The sequence below is a fragment of the Cinclus cinclus genome, chromosome 13 (genome assembly GCF_963662255.1).
Source record: "Cinclus cinclus chromosome 13, bCinCin1.1, whole genome shotgun sequence".
NCBI lineage: Eukaryota > Metazoa > Chordata > Aves > Passeriformes > Cinclidae > Cinclus > Cinclus cinclus.
Window position 1 is genome coordinate 8,200,377 of NC_085058.1, and position 17,874 is coordinate 8,218,250.

The 17,874-nt window shown below is 37.1% G+C and overlaps 1 protein-coding gene across 1 annotated transcript in view; it reads right to left on the bottom strand.

Moving 5' to 3' along the window:
- Positions 1–17,874, bottom strand: part of CGNL1 (cingulin like 1) — a 39,345-nt gene that overhangs the window by 15,231 nt on the left and 6,240 nt on the right. Inside the window, exons 7-9 of the mRNA XM_062501473.1 lie at positions 16,707–16,919; positions 1,981–2,187; positions 1,552–1,656 (exon numbers count right to left, since the gene is read on the bottom strand). Of these exons, the coding sequence (XP_062357457.1) occupies positions 1,552–1,656; positions 1,981–2,187; positions 16,707–16,919 (525 nt within the window). The remainder of the gene's footprint in view (positions 1–1,551; positions 1,657–1,980; positions 2,188–16,706; positions 16,920–17,874) is intronic.

Below are 17,874 nucleotides of genomic sequence, written 5' to 3' on the forward strand. Positions count from 1 at the left end.
ACTTTTCAAACATCTTGACCCAAAGCTAATCAAGATGCAGGAGATGTGTATGGTGCATTGATCCATGTTACACAGCAAGGTCAAGTCAGACTGTGACAGAAGGGAGTTCTTAGGGGAGTATGCTAAATGCAAGCCAGAGATGAGCAGTGTGCCCCTACAGTGATTGTGCAGACTATCAGTGATACAGACAAGCAAACGAGGAGAATCAGCGAGGGAGAGCAGATAAACAGCTTTAAAATTTAAAAAAACCCAAAACAACACCCCAACCCAAAACCAGGCCTGACCAAAAGCCTCAGATGAAACACTTAATATTCATGAAGTTACAAGAAACATCAGCTTGAAAGCATCATTTTGTAGAAACAAAACTCACCCATACTGTTAAAAGCTTATATTCTTGAAGCACATTTAATTTTAAAGACATAGAAGTATTTTTTGCTGTAGTTATTTTTTCTTTTTACCCTAATTAACTGAATCATGAGAACATGCCAGTTAACACAGTCTTTCCCTGGCTTTTAATCCACTTAGAGGCAAGTTTCATTTTCAGATTTTCAGAACAGAAATGTAATAATTATGTTGAAAACAACAGGGGAAAACATCTATTAAATTTAAAAAGTGGCACTAACAATTTACATGTACCCCACTTTTGATTCTGATGTGTTTGATAGAATCCCTTGAAATTTTAGCCTCTAGAAGTAAAACCAAGAGAATTCTAAACTGATAATGTTGAAATCACTCCTTCTTTGGTTCACGTAAAAGGTGAATTACAGAGAAGAAAAATTAGGTTTGTAGCTTTTACAGACACAAAATATGAGGTCAATAAGAACAGTTTCAAGATTTATACACATTCCCCTTGTTACTAAACAGATTTGAATTTTCACGCCATCTGAACCACCCAATCTTGACTCATACACAACACTGCCAACATCTCTCTCCACTGCTCTGAAGTAGATGCATTCTCCACATGTTTCATTTCTGGGCTAATCTGAGCAAAAGGATAACTTTTCCTGGACACTGGGTGGACTAAGGAGCAAGGTGGAAAGAGAACTGCATTCAGAATTTAAGAGGCTGTAAATCCTAGTGATACATGTTAAACGTCTCTGGTTCTGTGATCAAACATTCCAGTTCCATACAACATTTGCAAATAAGACAGGCTCATAAAAACAGAGAAGCAAACGTCCTGATATTTGTCCATCAGCAATATTTTTGTTTATATTCAAGTACAGCTTTTTATTCTTTTACATGTAAATACCTTCATTAAATGCATGATCATTGAAAATAATAGATTTACGAAACCTTAGGAAGTTTATTTGGCAATTTGTATCTCCAAAATTTTGCTAGATCCATAGAAACAGGAAAAAAAATTCAGCAAGAAACCTATTTTAATTTGATGGTGCTATGGCTTCAGTACACATTTGAACACTGAAATGAGGTCTAAACTTTAAAACAAAGTGTACTTCAAGAAGAATGAGACGTAACTCTACAGAAAGCAATAGTGACTCAGGTAAACAGAAAATTTAAAATTTAAATTATCCAAATACTTCTTGTTCTTACCTGCATATCTTCTAGCTGGCTTTCCAAAGCAGCTTTGAACACTAACAACTCTTTTCCCTCCTTTTCAGCATGTTTCAAAGCTTCTTCTAATTGTTGCTTCTCTTCCTGTAATGATATAATTGGATACATTCAGAAACAGTGGCCAGGCCTTTAATCTGACAAGTAAACCGAGCTGTGAAGTCTTTTCTCTGAAGTCTGGCCTATCACTGATTTTTCCAAGGTGCAACTTGGTTTGGTTCCACTCTGGTTTTCAATGGGAAAAATCTTTCCTACACCTGTCAGCAAACTGCATCCTGCTTCTTGACAACCTGGTGGTTTTCCTTCCCCTTTCCTATGGCATTGTCCATCCTTCTCTTGGTCAGTCTTTATTCTACAATGAATCCATTGCAAAGAGGAAGACTACTTAAGGGGCTTGTTTTCTTAACTTACCTCATATGTCTTTAATTTTTCCTTCAGTGAATTTTCTTCTCCTTTCATAATATCAATTTGTTTGTGCAGCTCCTCAATTTTCCTCTCTAGCTCAGTAAGTGTTCTCTTCAGTTGTTCATTTTCCTCAATCAGCTCTTTGACTTGATTTTCTACACTATTTCGCTCCTCTTGTGCAGCATTTTTTTCACTTGCAAGGACAGCAGCACTCTAGTGAAAACAAATTATGTCATGCTTAAAAAGAAAAAGAACTGGTGCTGTTTTCCAACAGGCGTTCCATAAGGCATCACAGCAAATACAGCTAGGATATAACATTAAAATATCAAGAGACTTTAATATTTAGCATTTTTTCTTCTTGGGCATAGCAACAGATAAATATATGAACCTGAACAATCTTATGCTTGTCATCTCATATTTTCACCTTAACATCTTCTTCTTTATTGCCCTAAAATATTTCATTACCAAATCCCAATGTTAAGTAATTCCAAGTAAACTAAAAAATTCAACCAATAGGCAAAGCCATATGGACCTTTAAGGAATAATGTATTTATGAAGAGTGTCTTCCACAGCAAAACAAAATTTAGGCAGTCTCACCCTACTGATGATTCCAAGCACTAACATGCAACACACTACACCCAAACAACTATTGGTGGGGTTGCAGAATAAATGACAGATAATATAAAGAGGTCTTGACACTAAATAAACAGTGGTGGTTCAACATGTATTGAATACTAAGTTCAACTTATATTCAAACAGACACACTTTTTTATCCAGAAACTTAAATTAATACATAGCACAAACAAATTATAATAATGAACAACACATCACAACCTGTGGCACTGAATTTTTTACTTTTTTTTTTGCAGGGCAGCTGGCTGCAGCATGTTATTTTTCAGGGCTAGTCATCACCTTACCATTTACCCTCTAACACACCCTACCATTTACTGTGGAAACCATGAGTAGAAGTATCTGGCAATATTGTTATACTATCTATACTCTTGTAACACAGACCAGACATGCACTGATAAACATTTAATTCTGTAAAGAGCAGGAAGGATTTAATCTTTGCTCTTCATTGACTTCTCATTCAGAATACCCTCCAAAGAATGTAAAATAACCCAGGATCTAATGGGTGGCTCTTGCTTCTGGACATCCAGGGGCTGATACAAAACAGTACTCTACAGAGATCTGGTTCTCAAGTGCAACTCCACTGTCTTCTACATCAAGACCTTGAACACCAGCAAGAACACCAGAACAAATATAGGAAGCAGCCTAGACCAGGATTCTCTCTCATGTCCATGGCTGATGCTTACAGGCAAAAAGAGGAAAAACAACTATGGGGCAAGCCTTTCATCATCATACACTCCCAGCTCTCACTGGTTTTCTTCTGTGAATGTATCTTCCACTAATTTCTCTAATCCTTCTCAAATCCATTTATACCATTATCTGGTAACAGTAAGTAATTACACATTCATTACTGAACCAAGTATTTTTTGCATGTGAAATTGTGTTTATCTGGATGAAAACAAAAGATATCCTGTCATCAAACTACTCAGACACTATTTTGTGAAATAGTCTATGAAATCATGAAAATCACTTTTCATTTATGCTATTTTTGATTGTTGCTCCTGATCTTCCCCTCTCCTTATCCAAAAGGAATAAGCAAAGTTATATAAAAGGGTGTTTACAAAGAGTGCCCTCACTAGACTGTTTTCTAGCAAGCAACAGCTTTAAAATCATGCAAATTAGATAAAGCGGTAACTCAGAAAACACTTAGACTGTCTACAGGGTCAATGAACTTATTATACAAAAACTGGCAGCATAAGCAGGCTGACAAGTTCTGGTCTTTTGAAAATCCTGAAAAAAAAAAATCATTCTTCTATGACATAACTAGTTAAAAGCTCTGAAATAAATCTGTCAATGCTTTAAGTTTTCTCAAATTGAAATTTCAATAGCATTTATATATTCCTTTAATTTTTGCTTTCTGCATGCCGTGAAGTTTTACTAATTAGCAAGCACTCAACCAGTGGCTCCTTTTAGTCTTATTTCTCCTTTCTGGAGCCGAGTGAAAGCAGCTGAGGCATGCTGGGGAGTTCAGGGAAAGGAATGTTGATTTGTCTGTTCTTTTTCGTCCAACTGCCTGCATGGGGCTGCACAGTAAGAGAGGACTGCAGCAGACCCATATCAGACCTGGAGATTCCACTACATCAACCATGGTTTGCTCTACTTTCCCAACACAGGAAGCAGTATTTACTTAAAAGTGGATGCACACACACACATACAAAAGCAAACAACCCAACAACCCCCAACTCTGGCCCCCCCAAGATCCATATGCATAAATAAACACAGAAGTAATATCTATCTACATATATGATTTAACCTAAGAGGTTCAAAATTAAGTTCAGATTACACTGATGCCATCATATCTAGAGATCTGCTCCAGCCTGCTTCTTGTTTTATGCATCTTAGGATAAAGGCTCTAGCATTAAACTAAACTATTATTTGCTCTCCTTTTTCACTAAATATTTCAGTAAGTTAGCAAGAAGTTAGGTGAATACATGTAAAATGTAGAGAAGTGTAGAGGGCAAGTTGCAAGTATTGTCTTTATTAACCTAATTTAAAATCCTGGAAATAAACTGGATATATAAATAAAAACTTCCTAAAGTTCCAGCTGATTGAATGACCAGCACTTACCCAGCAGAACTTCACAGGTCTCTAACGACCTCATCATTACAAGGGTTACACCTGCACAAACAAATTCTCTAACATGTTAAGGATAAAATTCTTTTCTTTCACACACATATACTTTTTCATGATGGTGGAAAACTCTCTTGGTATATATGGGGAGTTGCACTGTATTGTAGCTGGAGAGTGAACATTTTTCTTACTTATATTCTGGGGAGATTACAAGGAATTTTCCTCATAATATCGTTTCACCGTACACATTGTTTTAACTTGTTTCAGACAAGACTGAAAAGAAACACAGGAGTATCTATCTTATCAGTTCACCCTACACAATTTTACTACACACATAAGGCACGGAAGATCACCCTGAGGATATTGTTCAGGAGGATACTATCAAAACAGTCCAAAAGTATCTTCAATTTGATTGTGAAGTTTAAACAAAGTCAAGCCATACAAATACAGTTTACATGTTCCTTGTGTAAGAAAAAGAAAACATAGCATCACTTCTCCAAGAGCCAAATTACACAGTTTGGTTTAGACAGAAAAAAGCTTATATTCATTTTTCCCTAGAGTACTGAGAATTTCATGCAGAGCTTCTTCACTGGCACAAATGAAGTTTCTGGATTATAAGAGCTTTTGGCAACGTATGCCATATGCTACAGCATATTACCACAGAAAGCTAAGGTATCAAAAGTCTCCACAAGTCTTGCCTTGTATTCTCCACTGTTAAGTCCTCTCTGGCACCTCACATTACCTTTTCCCTCCCCTCCAGGCCTGCTCCTGGGAAGACAGGTGAACATGACAGCAAAAAGCCTAGGGATCACTGGAGAGTATACACAAAGCAGACAAGCACTGAAATACAGTTCCAACAGACCTTGCAGCAACACCATTAGGGGAGAACCTGGTGGAGAGAGATCCCTGTCCATGTATTGAACACTTACATAAGGTTCGGGCCAGCAGCTGAACCATACAAGCCTACTGCTGATGCACAAAAGGATTGCTGCATCCTTTGCCTATGGAATCCCTATGGAGCACACAGGCAGAGTGCCCCAGCAGTCCCACACAGCTAGCAGGCAGATCACCCACATACAGAGCATAGGTACAATTCAACATTGTCATTAGAGATGGCTCACTATATTCTGCATAGCTTCCCTAACAAAACACAGAAGTAGAAGATACGAAAACCACTGCATTGAAATGGCAGTGAAATTACTATGTATGTTGATAAAGTCTGAATGGCAATTCTGTGTTTCATAGGCTAAAACTGAATGTGGCAACAACAAGGACAGTTTAAACTGTCCAACAGTATTTGCCAATGGCCAGGGGTAATCTCTGGGGTTCTGCCTGCATCAGAAGGAACACAATTTTTCCTTGAAAATTCACGGATTGGCTCACACACTCAAAAAAAGGAGTTATAGGCAGTTTGCAAAAGCATTCAATTGGTGGGTTAGAGTGATGAGGATGAAAGAAGGAAAACTGAACACTGAAGGGGTAGTAAGTATACATGAGGAAAAAGCCAGGCAGGGAGACACTATGCTATGGATCATTTCCCTCAGTCCACATGCAACTTGTTTGTAATGGTGCTGCACATAAACAGTGTGAGTTAACTAATGTCCTCAAGGCTTAATGACATGGTATCAGTTAATGACTGGTTGGTGGCCATTCATAAATCCTTTACATTTATTTATTTGGGGATGTTGGAAAAGCTTTGGCAATTATTTTAACTAAGTTTATATATTTAACCCATGGTAACAGAACTACATGAAGGACACAAAGTAATGATTTTAGTTGAATATAAAACATTAACAGACATTGTTAATATAAGAACTTTAGTTCAAAGAATTGTGGATCAGTCTCCTCAGAAAGTTTAAAGGAGAATATGCACATAAACATACAGAGCACAAAACAGACAAAACTGGTTAAACAAGATTCTTGCCAACAAAACCTGGAATGAAATACTGTATATTCAGACATATTTGCCATACAAAGGAAAAAAAAACAAAACACCTCCACAAAAATTCAAGCCCCTCAAAAAACAGGAAGAGAGGATTTTTTTTCTATAAAAACTTGAAGTGGGCTCCTTTGGATCTTAAAATTAATATGCGTGAATTCCAATTTCGCAGTTTCTTCCCTGTGATACAGAAAATGTTTTTCTTGTTAGTCACACTTATTAGTTGTGGCAGCATGTTTTAGAAAACCAATTTCTTACTGTTACTATTTACTACATTGTATTAGAGAGTTGTATCAATGTAAGTAAATACCCCATGGCATTTTGCTTATTATGCTTATTTACTCACATTTGTTTTGTCTTTCCTTTCAATCTGCCTGTCCTTGCTCTGTCTTCCAGGGCATTCAGTGCCTTCTAGTCCCTACATTTGGACTGTTTTACATTCAGATACTCATCTCCTCAATCTCTGAAGGAACAACACCTTTCTCTTAATAACTACATAATTAGAAAACTTCTTAACCATACTCATAACACCTTCTTATTTGTTACCTTTGAATCCACTGCATATTTCATTATACTTTCTCAAATTTGATCATGTTTAAACTCCTGATTAAGACTGTGTAAGCCTTATAAGCAAACTTAAATTACAGAGATTAGGGGAAAAGAGCTGGAAATGGGTTATGAATTTCTGGAAAAAGCTGGGAATAAAGGGAATGAAGCTTGTCTAGAAGAAAGAAAACACAGTTGTACAGAGAAATTCCCACAATACAAAGTCCTCTGTGACTGACTGAAGATAAGCTTCTGCATTCTGGTGTTGTCATTATGCCAGGTACACATGCAGTAACTACTTATTAGTCCAGCAGCAGACTCAAACCAAATAAAACAAGTTATCAAATCCTAAAAGAAAGACAAACTGAAAAAAAATCAGTTTCTGACCACAATAATAGATCATACAGGGCATAAAATAATCCATGATGTTCAATAGCCACGGACTTTTTAATTGCTCTCATACATTTTAATACTAAAGCTTAAAGGATTAGTCAATTAGCTTCAAAAGTTAAGAGTTTACAGCAGAAATGAGTGAGGCAATAAAGAGAAAGGACAGTTTCACAGCTAAGGTACCCAAAACCAGCCCTTGAGAATCTGGAGTCTGTTGTTGTCTCTGCCAAAGACCTCCCGAGGCAAGTCGCTCAGCCACATTTTCCAGAGGATCAGTAACTACATGCTCCTTAACTTCCCTGGTGTTTGAGACACTGGGGTTTGCTTTCCATAGATGTGAGTGCACAATCACAACTAAAGCCAGCAAAAATTGTACCCCAAAGTGAACCTAGGTACTTCAGTTTGGACATGCACAACTAAAGGATCCCCTCAACATCAATCTCTCTACCTCTTACTATATTTAGTACAGGGAATAACATTACTTAGATGGCAGCTATGTTAAGAAAAGGAACTAAAAATTTGTGAAAAAGTGTCTATAATTCTTTCTCCAGAAGATGTTTTTAATAGTATGTACAAGCTCCATTTAATTTCTAACAGATGAGAAGTGAGTGAATGCATGCACATGCATACATATATTTATATACATATATATGACCTATATATACATACATATACCTGATCTATAAAGCTTTACCTAGTAAAGGTCTGCTTATCTGAACCACATAGTCACAGCTGTTGGAGTTTATATGCATGTGGCATTTGGTTTTCAACTCTAAGCCTATGGAACCTAAGAGAACATGAGCAGTAAAATACATTTCCCTCACCTTCCAGCCTGCTCCTTTCAGGTGTTTTGCATAACAAGAAATTAATCTAATGAAACTTGGGTTTGTGTCCTTGTATATAGTTATATATGCATCCAGAAGTATTTTTAAACATATTAAATTTAGTCGAGACCAAGTTAAAATAAAACAATACACATTGTTCCAACTCCTTTGTTGCAGAAATCTCAGTAAATACACTTATACAGTATTTGACTCTGAACTTTGTTGCAAACAGTGATAGTATAAAAGGCATCAAAATCTTTTCCAGCACTCATTATCCTGTAAATCCAATGAAACTGGACAGCACAGCCATCAACATCCTTGAGATGCAAACAAAATGTTTAGTTTTCAACCTAAACACAGAAAAAAATACTTCTGGATAGGAATGCAAAAATTATAAATTATTCTGTGGTTCCACACCTTTTTTTTTTTTACCACACCCTCAGCACTGGCAAAGACATGAGAGAGGTTGAGTAACTGATCATTAAAAAATAGTTTTGGCTGACTTCAGTGTTTTAGCTGGTGAAACTCCCCTTTGGCAGTGACTACACACTATGGGATCCTTACGGTACTTTTACAAAAGAAAGGAAGACTTAAAGTGTGTAGAAAGTATTTCATTTGCCTCATATTAGAATAATTAAATTTTGGCTAAATCCAATGTTTATCAGGCAAAAGTCAGCAAATACTTCTAAAAACCTTTACATTTCTTTTCAGAATCCAGTTCAACTGAATGGCAGGAATTGCATGTCCAGTTCTGGGCTCCCCAGTCCAGGAAGGACATTGAGGGGCTGAAGCAGGTCCAGAGAAGAGCAGAGCTAGGGAAGGGTCTGGACTGTAAGTCTGATGAGGAGTGGCTGAGGGAGCTGGGGGGCTCAGCCTGGGGAAGAGCACGCTCGGGGCTGACCTTAGCTCCCTCCACAACTCCCTGACAGGAGGGTGTAGCCGCGTGAGGGTCGGTGTGTTCTCCCAGGGAACAGCAGGACGGGAGGACGTGGCCTCAAGCTGCACCAGGGGAGGTTCAGATTTGACATTAGAATTTCTTCTCAGCCCTTGTGATTAGACACTGGAACCAGCTCCCCAGGGAGATGGTGGAGTCACTGTCCTTGAAGGTGTTTAAGGAAAGACTGGACGTGGCACTTGGTGCCGTGGTCAAGCTGACATCGTGGTGTTCGCTTATAGGGTGGACTCAATGATCTCAGAGGCCTTTCCCAGCCTAACTGATTCTGTTAGTCTGTGAAAACCATTTCAATCAATTAACTGTTTGTTCTTTAACAGCCATACTTGAAGAATAAATCTCCATTCCAAAATGAGCTGGAGCACAAACTGGAGCTTTTTAATGGAAGTAACAATTTTCAATTTTTTTTTTCCATATTCAGAATTGTGCAGTCTAAGTAAACAACAGGATAATCTTCCAAAATCTTCTGAAAAAGGGAAATGGTGCTGCTGCTTACTTCATTCTATTCCTGGTTTAGAACACTTCAGGTATCAAGGTACTGGCTGTTGAAACCAGCTCTGAAGACTCACGGGCCACCTTTTTAGGTTGATGCTGGACTAGTTCAACTTCTTGAGCTACATGTAAGAAGTTCCACGTGGCTTCAGGGATTCATATCTGCCCAGCTCCCTCAGGTGATCCAGAGGGGGCAGCAGTGACAGCAATATCAAATATCTTTCTACTGACTTTTCCTCTTCTTTTTGTATATAAACAAAATAGTCCAAATAAAACTAGACGCTGATTTCCTTAGGTAACATACAGGTGATTTCCAAAGAGAGAAAAAAACCCAAAACCATTCTACACCCAAAGTCTGACACCAAGGAAAAACAAGTATAGTGAGTCTCCACAGAGGGACAACTCTGTAATTGTAATCATTATTAGCTCTTCTCTAAAGGGAGCTTCTGAAACCTGTATTATTCAGCTACAGTCATCTAGTTTTCAAAGTTCATGAATGCAAATAGTAGGTTTTTATTTCTCCTTTAACTTCTGCTTGTAGTTCCAGCATTTTTACCCACTGTTTACCTTTAGGCAACTCTTCTAACCCCAGTTAAAGCAGTTGGAAGCCTTGGGATGAATAATAGAGTAACCATAGGATAGCATGGATAATTAAATCTTCTATCTCTACAAAAGGAGTACAAATATTCCTTAAAAACTGAATGTTAGGCTACCAACCCATCCTACCTACTCCTCCAAAAAAGATAACAACAAAAACAGCAAAACTTCTGGAAAAAAAACCTAAGTGGATGCACTTACTGTTTTTCTACCTGGCATTGATTGTATTAATTCTTCCCATCATCTCAAACTGAGGCCTAGCCAACTTTAACACATGACTATGCCTTTGGAAGTTAACTATTATTAGTTACCTATTAAAAGGGTCAGCCTTTTTTTTTCTTCTCTTAGCAAGGTACACTGCAACTAACTTAAATTCTCTGCTGTACCTCAAGAGGTTGTTCAGTAAGCAAGTGCAAAAATTTACAAGCGAGTCAGACTGGTGTCTCATCTCATTTCAGCTAGAGCCACTCTACTAAGTCGTTAAAAATTCACTGGTGACAGTTTAGAGAAAAGACTTGTTTTCTTACAAGGTCATTTTCACTGCTTCAAGTTGTACCATGTCCTTAAAATTATTTCTAAAACTATTTAGGTTTTCATTTATGAGATGCAAAGAAAGATTTAAATACCTACATCTGAAGACTAAGAATGCAACCCTCTTTTACACAGAGCATGCTAAACAAAATTTTCCAATTTAGGCATGACCTAACATTTATATAAGTTATAAAATCCAGGGCCAGGAAAGTATTAACATCTTAACCAGTACCTGCATCAATGTCATATTATCCCCCTGGCTATGTATCATGACATACTCAGATGGGCTTATACTAACAGTCTTTTGAAGGTCAGAAGTTGTTGGATAGACTGGAGTAAAATATTAACTAACTCTGTGTTCACATTGCTCCCTCCTGTTTGACAGTCAAACACTTCCCATCCATACACAAACACACATATACTGTCACGAGACAAACCACCTGAATGCATAAACTGGCTTCTGCTAACAAGGATTAGAAATCCTCCTGATGGCACTAAAGAAGTACCTGGCTGTACAATCTCTTGCAAAGCTTCAAAAATAAAGAAAATTAAAAATCACACAAACAACCCCCCTTCCCAACCCACTCTTAGTCCTGAAACAGTCCTAGCAGAGGAAGGTACACAATAGTTAAATTACTATTACAGATAAACAGGACTGGTTTTTTATTATCCTATAGATGTGGTCCAATCCAACTCAAAAGGAACTCTGCTGGACAGTTTTGCAGAGAGGCTTTCTTAGTATAAAATCCACTCAGCTGTAGTTTCATGGTACTGTCTGCACCCAAACCCGCACACGTACCTACCAAATAAACGGAGGAGTAGACTGCGCAGAAGGAAAGGACTAGAGGAGGTGGAACTTCAAGACACAGTCACTAAGTTACATATTCAGAGTACATCAGAGGCACATTTTACATTCTTGTTGACAACACTAACACTCCATAATTTGTTCGGTACTTCATTAAACGGGTCCTTAAAACATGCATGACGCTATTATGAACTTCCTTTCCACACACAGAACAGACATGTTGGGCAAAACAAATCAAATCTGTCTCTCAAATTTTTCATATACAGCTCTAAAATAGGTGTTTCCAATAATGATACCTATTAAGGAGTGCCTGCAGCTTTCCTTTCACCATCACACTTCTGTCTGCATACCCTCCCTCTCTTTTCCCCACTCCATCTGTGTTTGTACCACACTGAAAACCAATCAGAATCTTACCAGGCTTTTAGAAGGCTGGTAAAAGAGGGCATAAAATGAAAGGGAGAAAAGGGTTAGGTCACGAAAGATGAAACATTGACTTGGACCAGTCTCTCCACCATTTGACTCTGTACACAGTTTAGATCCCTTACCAATCAGCTTCTAGAACTGAAACAAGACAGTGTTACTTCAACATGGCAAAAGCTGCCTCAGGACGACAGAGGAAAGAAAATACCCACCAGTGGCATTTCAAATCCTAGATCACCTAAGTCTTTTTCAATTGTTGTGTATCTTGCTTGAGGTGAACACGCCAGTCTCAGGCACAGCATTCAGAATGCAGGTTCAGATGAGTTATGGATGTATGGATAAGAGTGCATAACGATGTTTCCACGCCCAAGTAATTCTTATTATATAATTTGTTTATTTTACTGCTATCAAGACCATGGGTTTTTAGCATGATTTATTATAGCCCTGAGATTCCACCTTACAGCAGAACAAGGTAGCAGGATCCTATTGGGTTTTTTCTGGATATATATATAATTTTACAGTTACATACATTAAATCACTGAAAGTACCAAAGTGGCTTTGCAATGCTCCACACTTTTATCTTCACTTTTCCCTGAGTACCTTGGGTAACTGCTATTCACTGGACAGTATTATTCCAAAATAGATTCTCAGAATATACTAGATTTAGTTATGCTTCATTTTACATTCCAACTATGAATTCCAAGCCATTTCCATAAAAAGGCATACAGAGTATCTCTCAGTGTCATTTGGAATGCTTAAGCCCTATGGTCTATGTGGGAGAATTTTATTAGCTTTCAGGAAGACATATCACATTATCAGGTTAAGCAGAAAAAGATTCAACAGTTACTTCTCATTTCAAAGCTCTTTACAGTTTGTGTTAGATTCACGTAAATTAACAAGATGGGAAAAAACCAAAACCAAGGCTTCTTCTCATGTATAATACCCAGAGATTTGTATTTTTTTCTTATCTTAAAAGAGGACCGTTTTAGTTCATAAGACATGCAGAAGGCAACCACTGTCTTTTGCTGCTCCTACATTTGCTCTGGTAAAATTCCTACTTTTCTCTAATCATAACAATCATATGTAACACATACATGTGTTAACAGTAACGTGATCACCAGCTTCATTGCATTCTTAAATGTGGTGATAAATTAATCAGCTCTGAATGTCTGTTTTATCATTCTGAGAACAAGGTCAGACATATGATATGCTAAATGAATCAGTCAAGGTCAAGCTTAGATAAGCCTTTTCCTAATGTAATGATTACAGCTTTTTCTGAACAACATCATTTGTTCAGACAGCTTCTCTAAATACAGATCTAAATTTGAAGTGCTGTGCAGTTTGCAACTGCCCTCCTGAACTGATACAATTTCAGTGGAACTTGAACACTGCTAGTTGCAATATGCTACACAACCTTTTACCTGCATCATTTCATTCCAAAAGCTATTTCCAAATTTTACTGAAACAGTGGCACTTCTACAGAGACAGAGCGCTCATGGTTAAAGTAGTACAATTCTGGACTGTTGTGTTGTAGAGTCAGATTAAATAACAGATATTTTTCTATGGCATTAAAAACAGGAGTAGGATTCATATTAATCTGTTCTAGCACTTGCAGCTACGGAGAAATCTAGTTTTAGTCAGAAAGACATTAATTTTTAAATTTATTATTAAATTAAAGGCAATTATTATTGCACAGAGGTATGTCATGGAAGAGTAAAACCTTTCCTGTTGTTAAATGGAAATAGTCTGGTCTCAATCTCAATAAACAAGCAATGAAGTCAAGAATAGTCTCAGCCATCTCAAGACCACCACAAGCAAAAGGCATAACACAAAATAACTTTAAAAGGTAAATTGTAGAAAAGAAAAATAGTATCTTAATATCTGTGACTTTATTTAAAATTCTCTATAAAAAAAACAGAAACCAGACAATGACAACAATAAAAGCCCCACAAAAAACTCCCAAACTCGCATCACGTTACTGAGCATGAGAACATAATCATAATGACAAACAACCCTGCTCTGTTCTTCTATCGGGTAATGTTAGAAACATACTCAAGGTTATTTGCAAACAGATCTATGTGGCATTCTAATTACACAGACTAAATGCACTGCACATTATTTGCCAACCTATCTGATGCCTGCAGCAGATGAAAATTCTGTTGATTTAACACTGGCATAAAAACTACTTCCTTTCTCCATGCAAAAACTTCCTTAACAGCCCATGTATCAAAAAACACCTTCATTCATTGTACCACCCTGGATGATTCAGAAGCAACATTAAGTACAAACATTCCTGTACATAGAGGTCCTTGATAAAACCTGATCTATCAAACAACTGTATTCACATTTTTTTGTATGACAAACCACTGTTACAGCATTTACACTCCTGTTTTGCTCATCAAATACAACAGAATGGCCCTTCCCATTAATCTTTGATGTAGGTTTCTTGTGTCCTGCCATCAGGTATAAATTTTTCCAACTTGCAGTAAGAAAAAACAAAAAAAAAACCAAACCAACAGACCAAGTAGCTTCAATTGTATATGTCTCCTGGGTATTTCAGATTAATTATAAACCAAATAATTAACAATATATATAAGATCACAGCAGATCAGTAGGAAACTTCCTGACAAGAATGGTTATACTTTCCTGACAAATGACACATCAAACTCAACAACTAATCTCAGCCAGCCAGCATAAAGATAATGTTGTGCCTCAAGAAATCATTGAGTACAAATACTAGCAAGATTCAAAAAAATTCAAAAACTAAAGAAAACATCACCTTCCAAAGAAACATGTTAAAAGTTCTACTTCAAACAAATACAAAAATTTCAACTCAAATGGGAAGAGAACTGGTACTTAGACCAACATTAATCAAATAAACTTCACTTTTGAACATCTTATTAAATTTACTATTAGATAGGCTATGTCATGCAAGTAGATAAATGCTATTTATAATATCTCTAAGCCAAAGCAACCCAGTCATAGAGCCATTTCCCAGACTGTGTTATTGTTATGCCAAACAGACTACTCTTTCATTTCTTGTCAGTCGTAATTACAGTTCCATAATTGAAATACAGTAAATTACCATGCACTAACTTTGAAAGATGGTTCACTGAGGTTGAGCTGTCACTACAATTACTATGTTATAAAAAATAATTTAAATGTTCTACTTTTCCCTCAAAGAAAAAAATTAATTCAGTTCATGCAGCTCAGGCAAATCAAATATCTTCATGATGATGTAAAACAAAGAGAAAACAAAAGATTTCAGCAAAGCCGAACAATCTCAAGTCCTAGGCTGCAAAAACAAACCAGCATTTATAAAATTTTCTAACCTCTGAAGAAAATTGCACATTTAAAACCTTTAAAAGGATAATCTTTTGTCAGGATTCAATCATACAATGCCTATCCAGCATCTTCCACATGAACTCCTACTTTGCTCATAGAGCATACAAAGCTTTGGAAACTTCTTTCCAGCTTCAAGGTTAATTTTCTCTCAGTTCTGTGTTATGTTTTAGGTCATGACCAGCAGGATAACTACAACCCACTTAAGATCCGTGTAAGTAACAGACATTAATTTCCATGGCTATTTCTAAGCATAAAACTGAGCCTTACAGTTCTGACATATTGGTCAAGCATGGTTTGCCTGCAGAAATTTTCTCCAACATTTGAGAAATAAAATGAGGGAATACAGAAAAGACACAAAAAACTGTCACTGTAAAAAGAATGCTCAAAACTTTAAGAGAACTGTCCCCATACCAAAAAAGTCTTTCAATATGTTCCTACCTGCTATCTCTACAAAGAAAATGTCACAAAAGACATCTTTTGGAAAACAGTAACAAATACACACATCTGAAACCTGTTCTTATTCTCCCTCTCACAAAGACTTCCTGCTGATGCTGGAAGAGGCAACTCCTTCAGCTCTGTTTTCTTCCTGTCTGATTCAAAACACCCAAACCCCTACTGTTTCTTGTGCTCACACTCCTTTGACCATTCAGTAAACAAGATCAAGTTCAAGAAAAGGATGCAAAATAAAACACAAAACCCCATGCTGATATTGAGAAGTTGAATGGACAAGGTGGAACAATGCAATCAGGGAACAGGATATGACACAAGAAGCTGAATGTAAGAACAGTGGACTGCAAAGACTGGAGAGCTGCTAGAAATATTTCAGAAGTACAACTGGTAATGCACACTAGTGCTCTTCAAGGGCATCCTCAAGATTTTGGTGGCACTGTTTAACCCAGGACAAGCAAAAGTTCTCTCCACTATACTCCCATCTATCCTCCCTCAAAGTTTGCAATTAAGTAAATACAGTAAATAAGTGCTTGAAGAAAAGACCACAACTTCAGTTGTGACAAAAAAATCAAAACATCAGTTGTGCATTAAATAAAACTTATTCTCATCAGCCAAGAATCTCCTGGCCTTAATCTTTGCCTATTTGCTAAGAAAATGGTAGTATCAGAAAGCATCTAGTATACAGCATCTGAAAGAGGTAGGATCTCTTCCCTGTAAAGGTAGTTGTTAGCACTTATGTACCTCTGTAGCTTTCTCCAGGCTCTGTCGAAGATCCAGCAATTCTTTATCATGTTGCTCTTTAAGTTTATCCATCTCTGTGTCATGGCTGGATACTTCTTCTTTAAGTGCTCCTTTCAAAGCTGTGAGCTCTCTCTCTCTCTTTCTCAAAATCTCTTCTTGTTGATCTTTTGCTAATAATACTTCTTGCAGATCCTGCTTCATTTGCATCAGCTCCTAAAGCCCAAAATTAAACACAGCTGTGTGTCAAACAGCCCTTGTGGATGGTCTGTTTATGTCTCACAGAAAGAAAGCACATAAGCTTCCCAAGGACAACTTTGTTTCATATGACTGATATATTTTTTACAGCTTTTATAGTAAGCTAAAAATTTGTTCAACCCTAATATTATTAGAAGTATAACATATAGCTAATGTTTTATATAATAGGTCAACATAAGATGCTGCAAAACAAAAGATTTTAATGGTGTATGTTATGCCATCTGCAAATAATGCAGGAGTTGCTCCTATGTTGTGCTTTCAGTAGCAATGAGGTAGATAAGAACAAAGACAAAGCATTTTTTCCCCCATTTGCAAGAGAAACAAACTTGGTGGTAAGTCTTTGCTTTCTTTTCTGCTGGAAAGAATACATAAAGTTGCTTCTTCAAGTGCTGAAGACAAAACAAGTGCTTCACAACCAAGTCTATCATCACACACTTCCTCCTCCCACCAGGGTAACCCTAGAAGTCATTTCCCCTCTCCAAATCCCTGAGAAGGAATGGGAGAGTCAGTGAATCTGAAGACTAAAGATGCATACAAAAACACAGACTAACACAAACAATCAAAAATGTACTGCTTCAAGAATTCTCTAATTTGGTATTTCTCCAGCTGTGAATAATTGTACTTCCAAAGAGAATGCAGGCTTTCCCTACACTGAAGGAGGGTCAGTACATCTAAACCACTCCTGACACACATCACCTACTCTGCCATTAAAAGCCTACAATGGAAGGGATCCTACCACCATTGCAGACAGCATCTTCCTCTGTTTAATCAACAGTATTAACAGAAACTTTTTCTAACACTTTCTTTAAATCTCTGGAGCTAAGTCTCATTTCTTACTCTGTCTCCACATAACAGAAAAATTGCTCACTATCACCTCTACAGCAACATTCTGTAAAATGTTTTTGACTCTTCC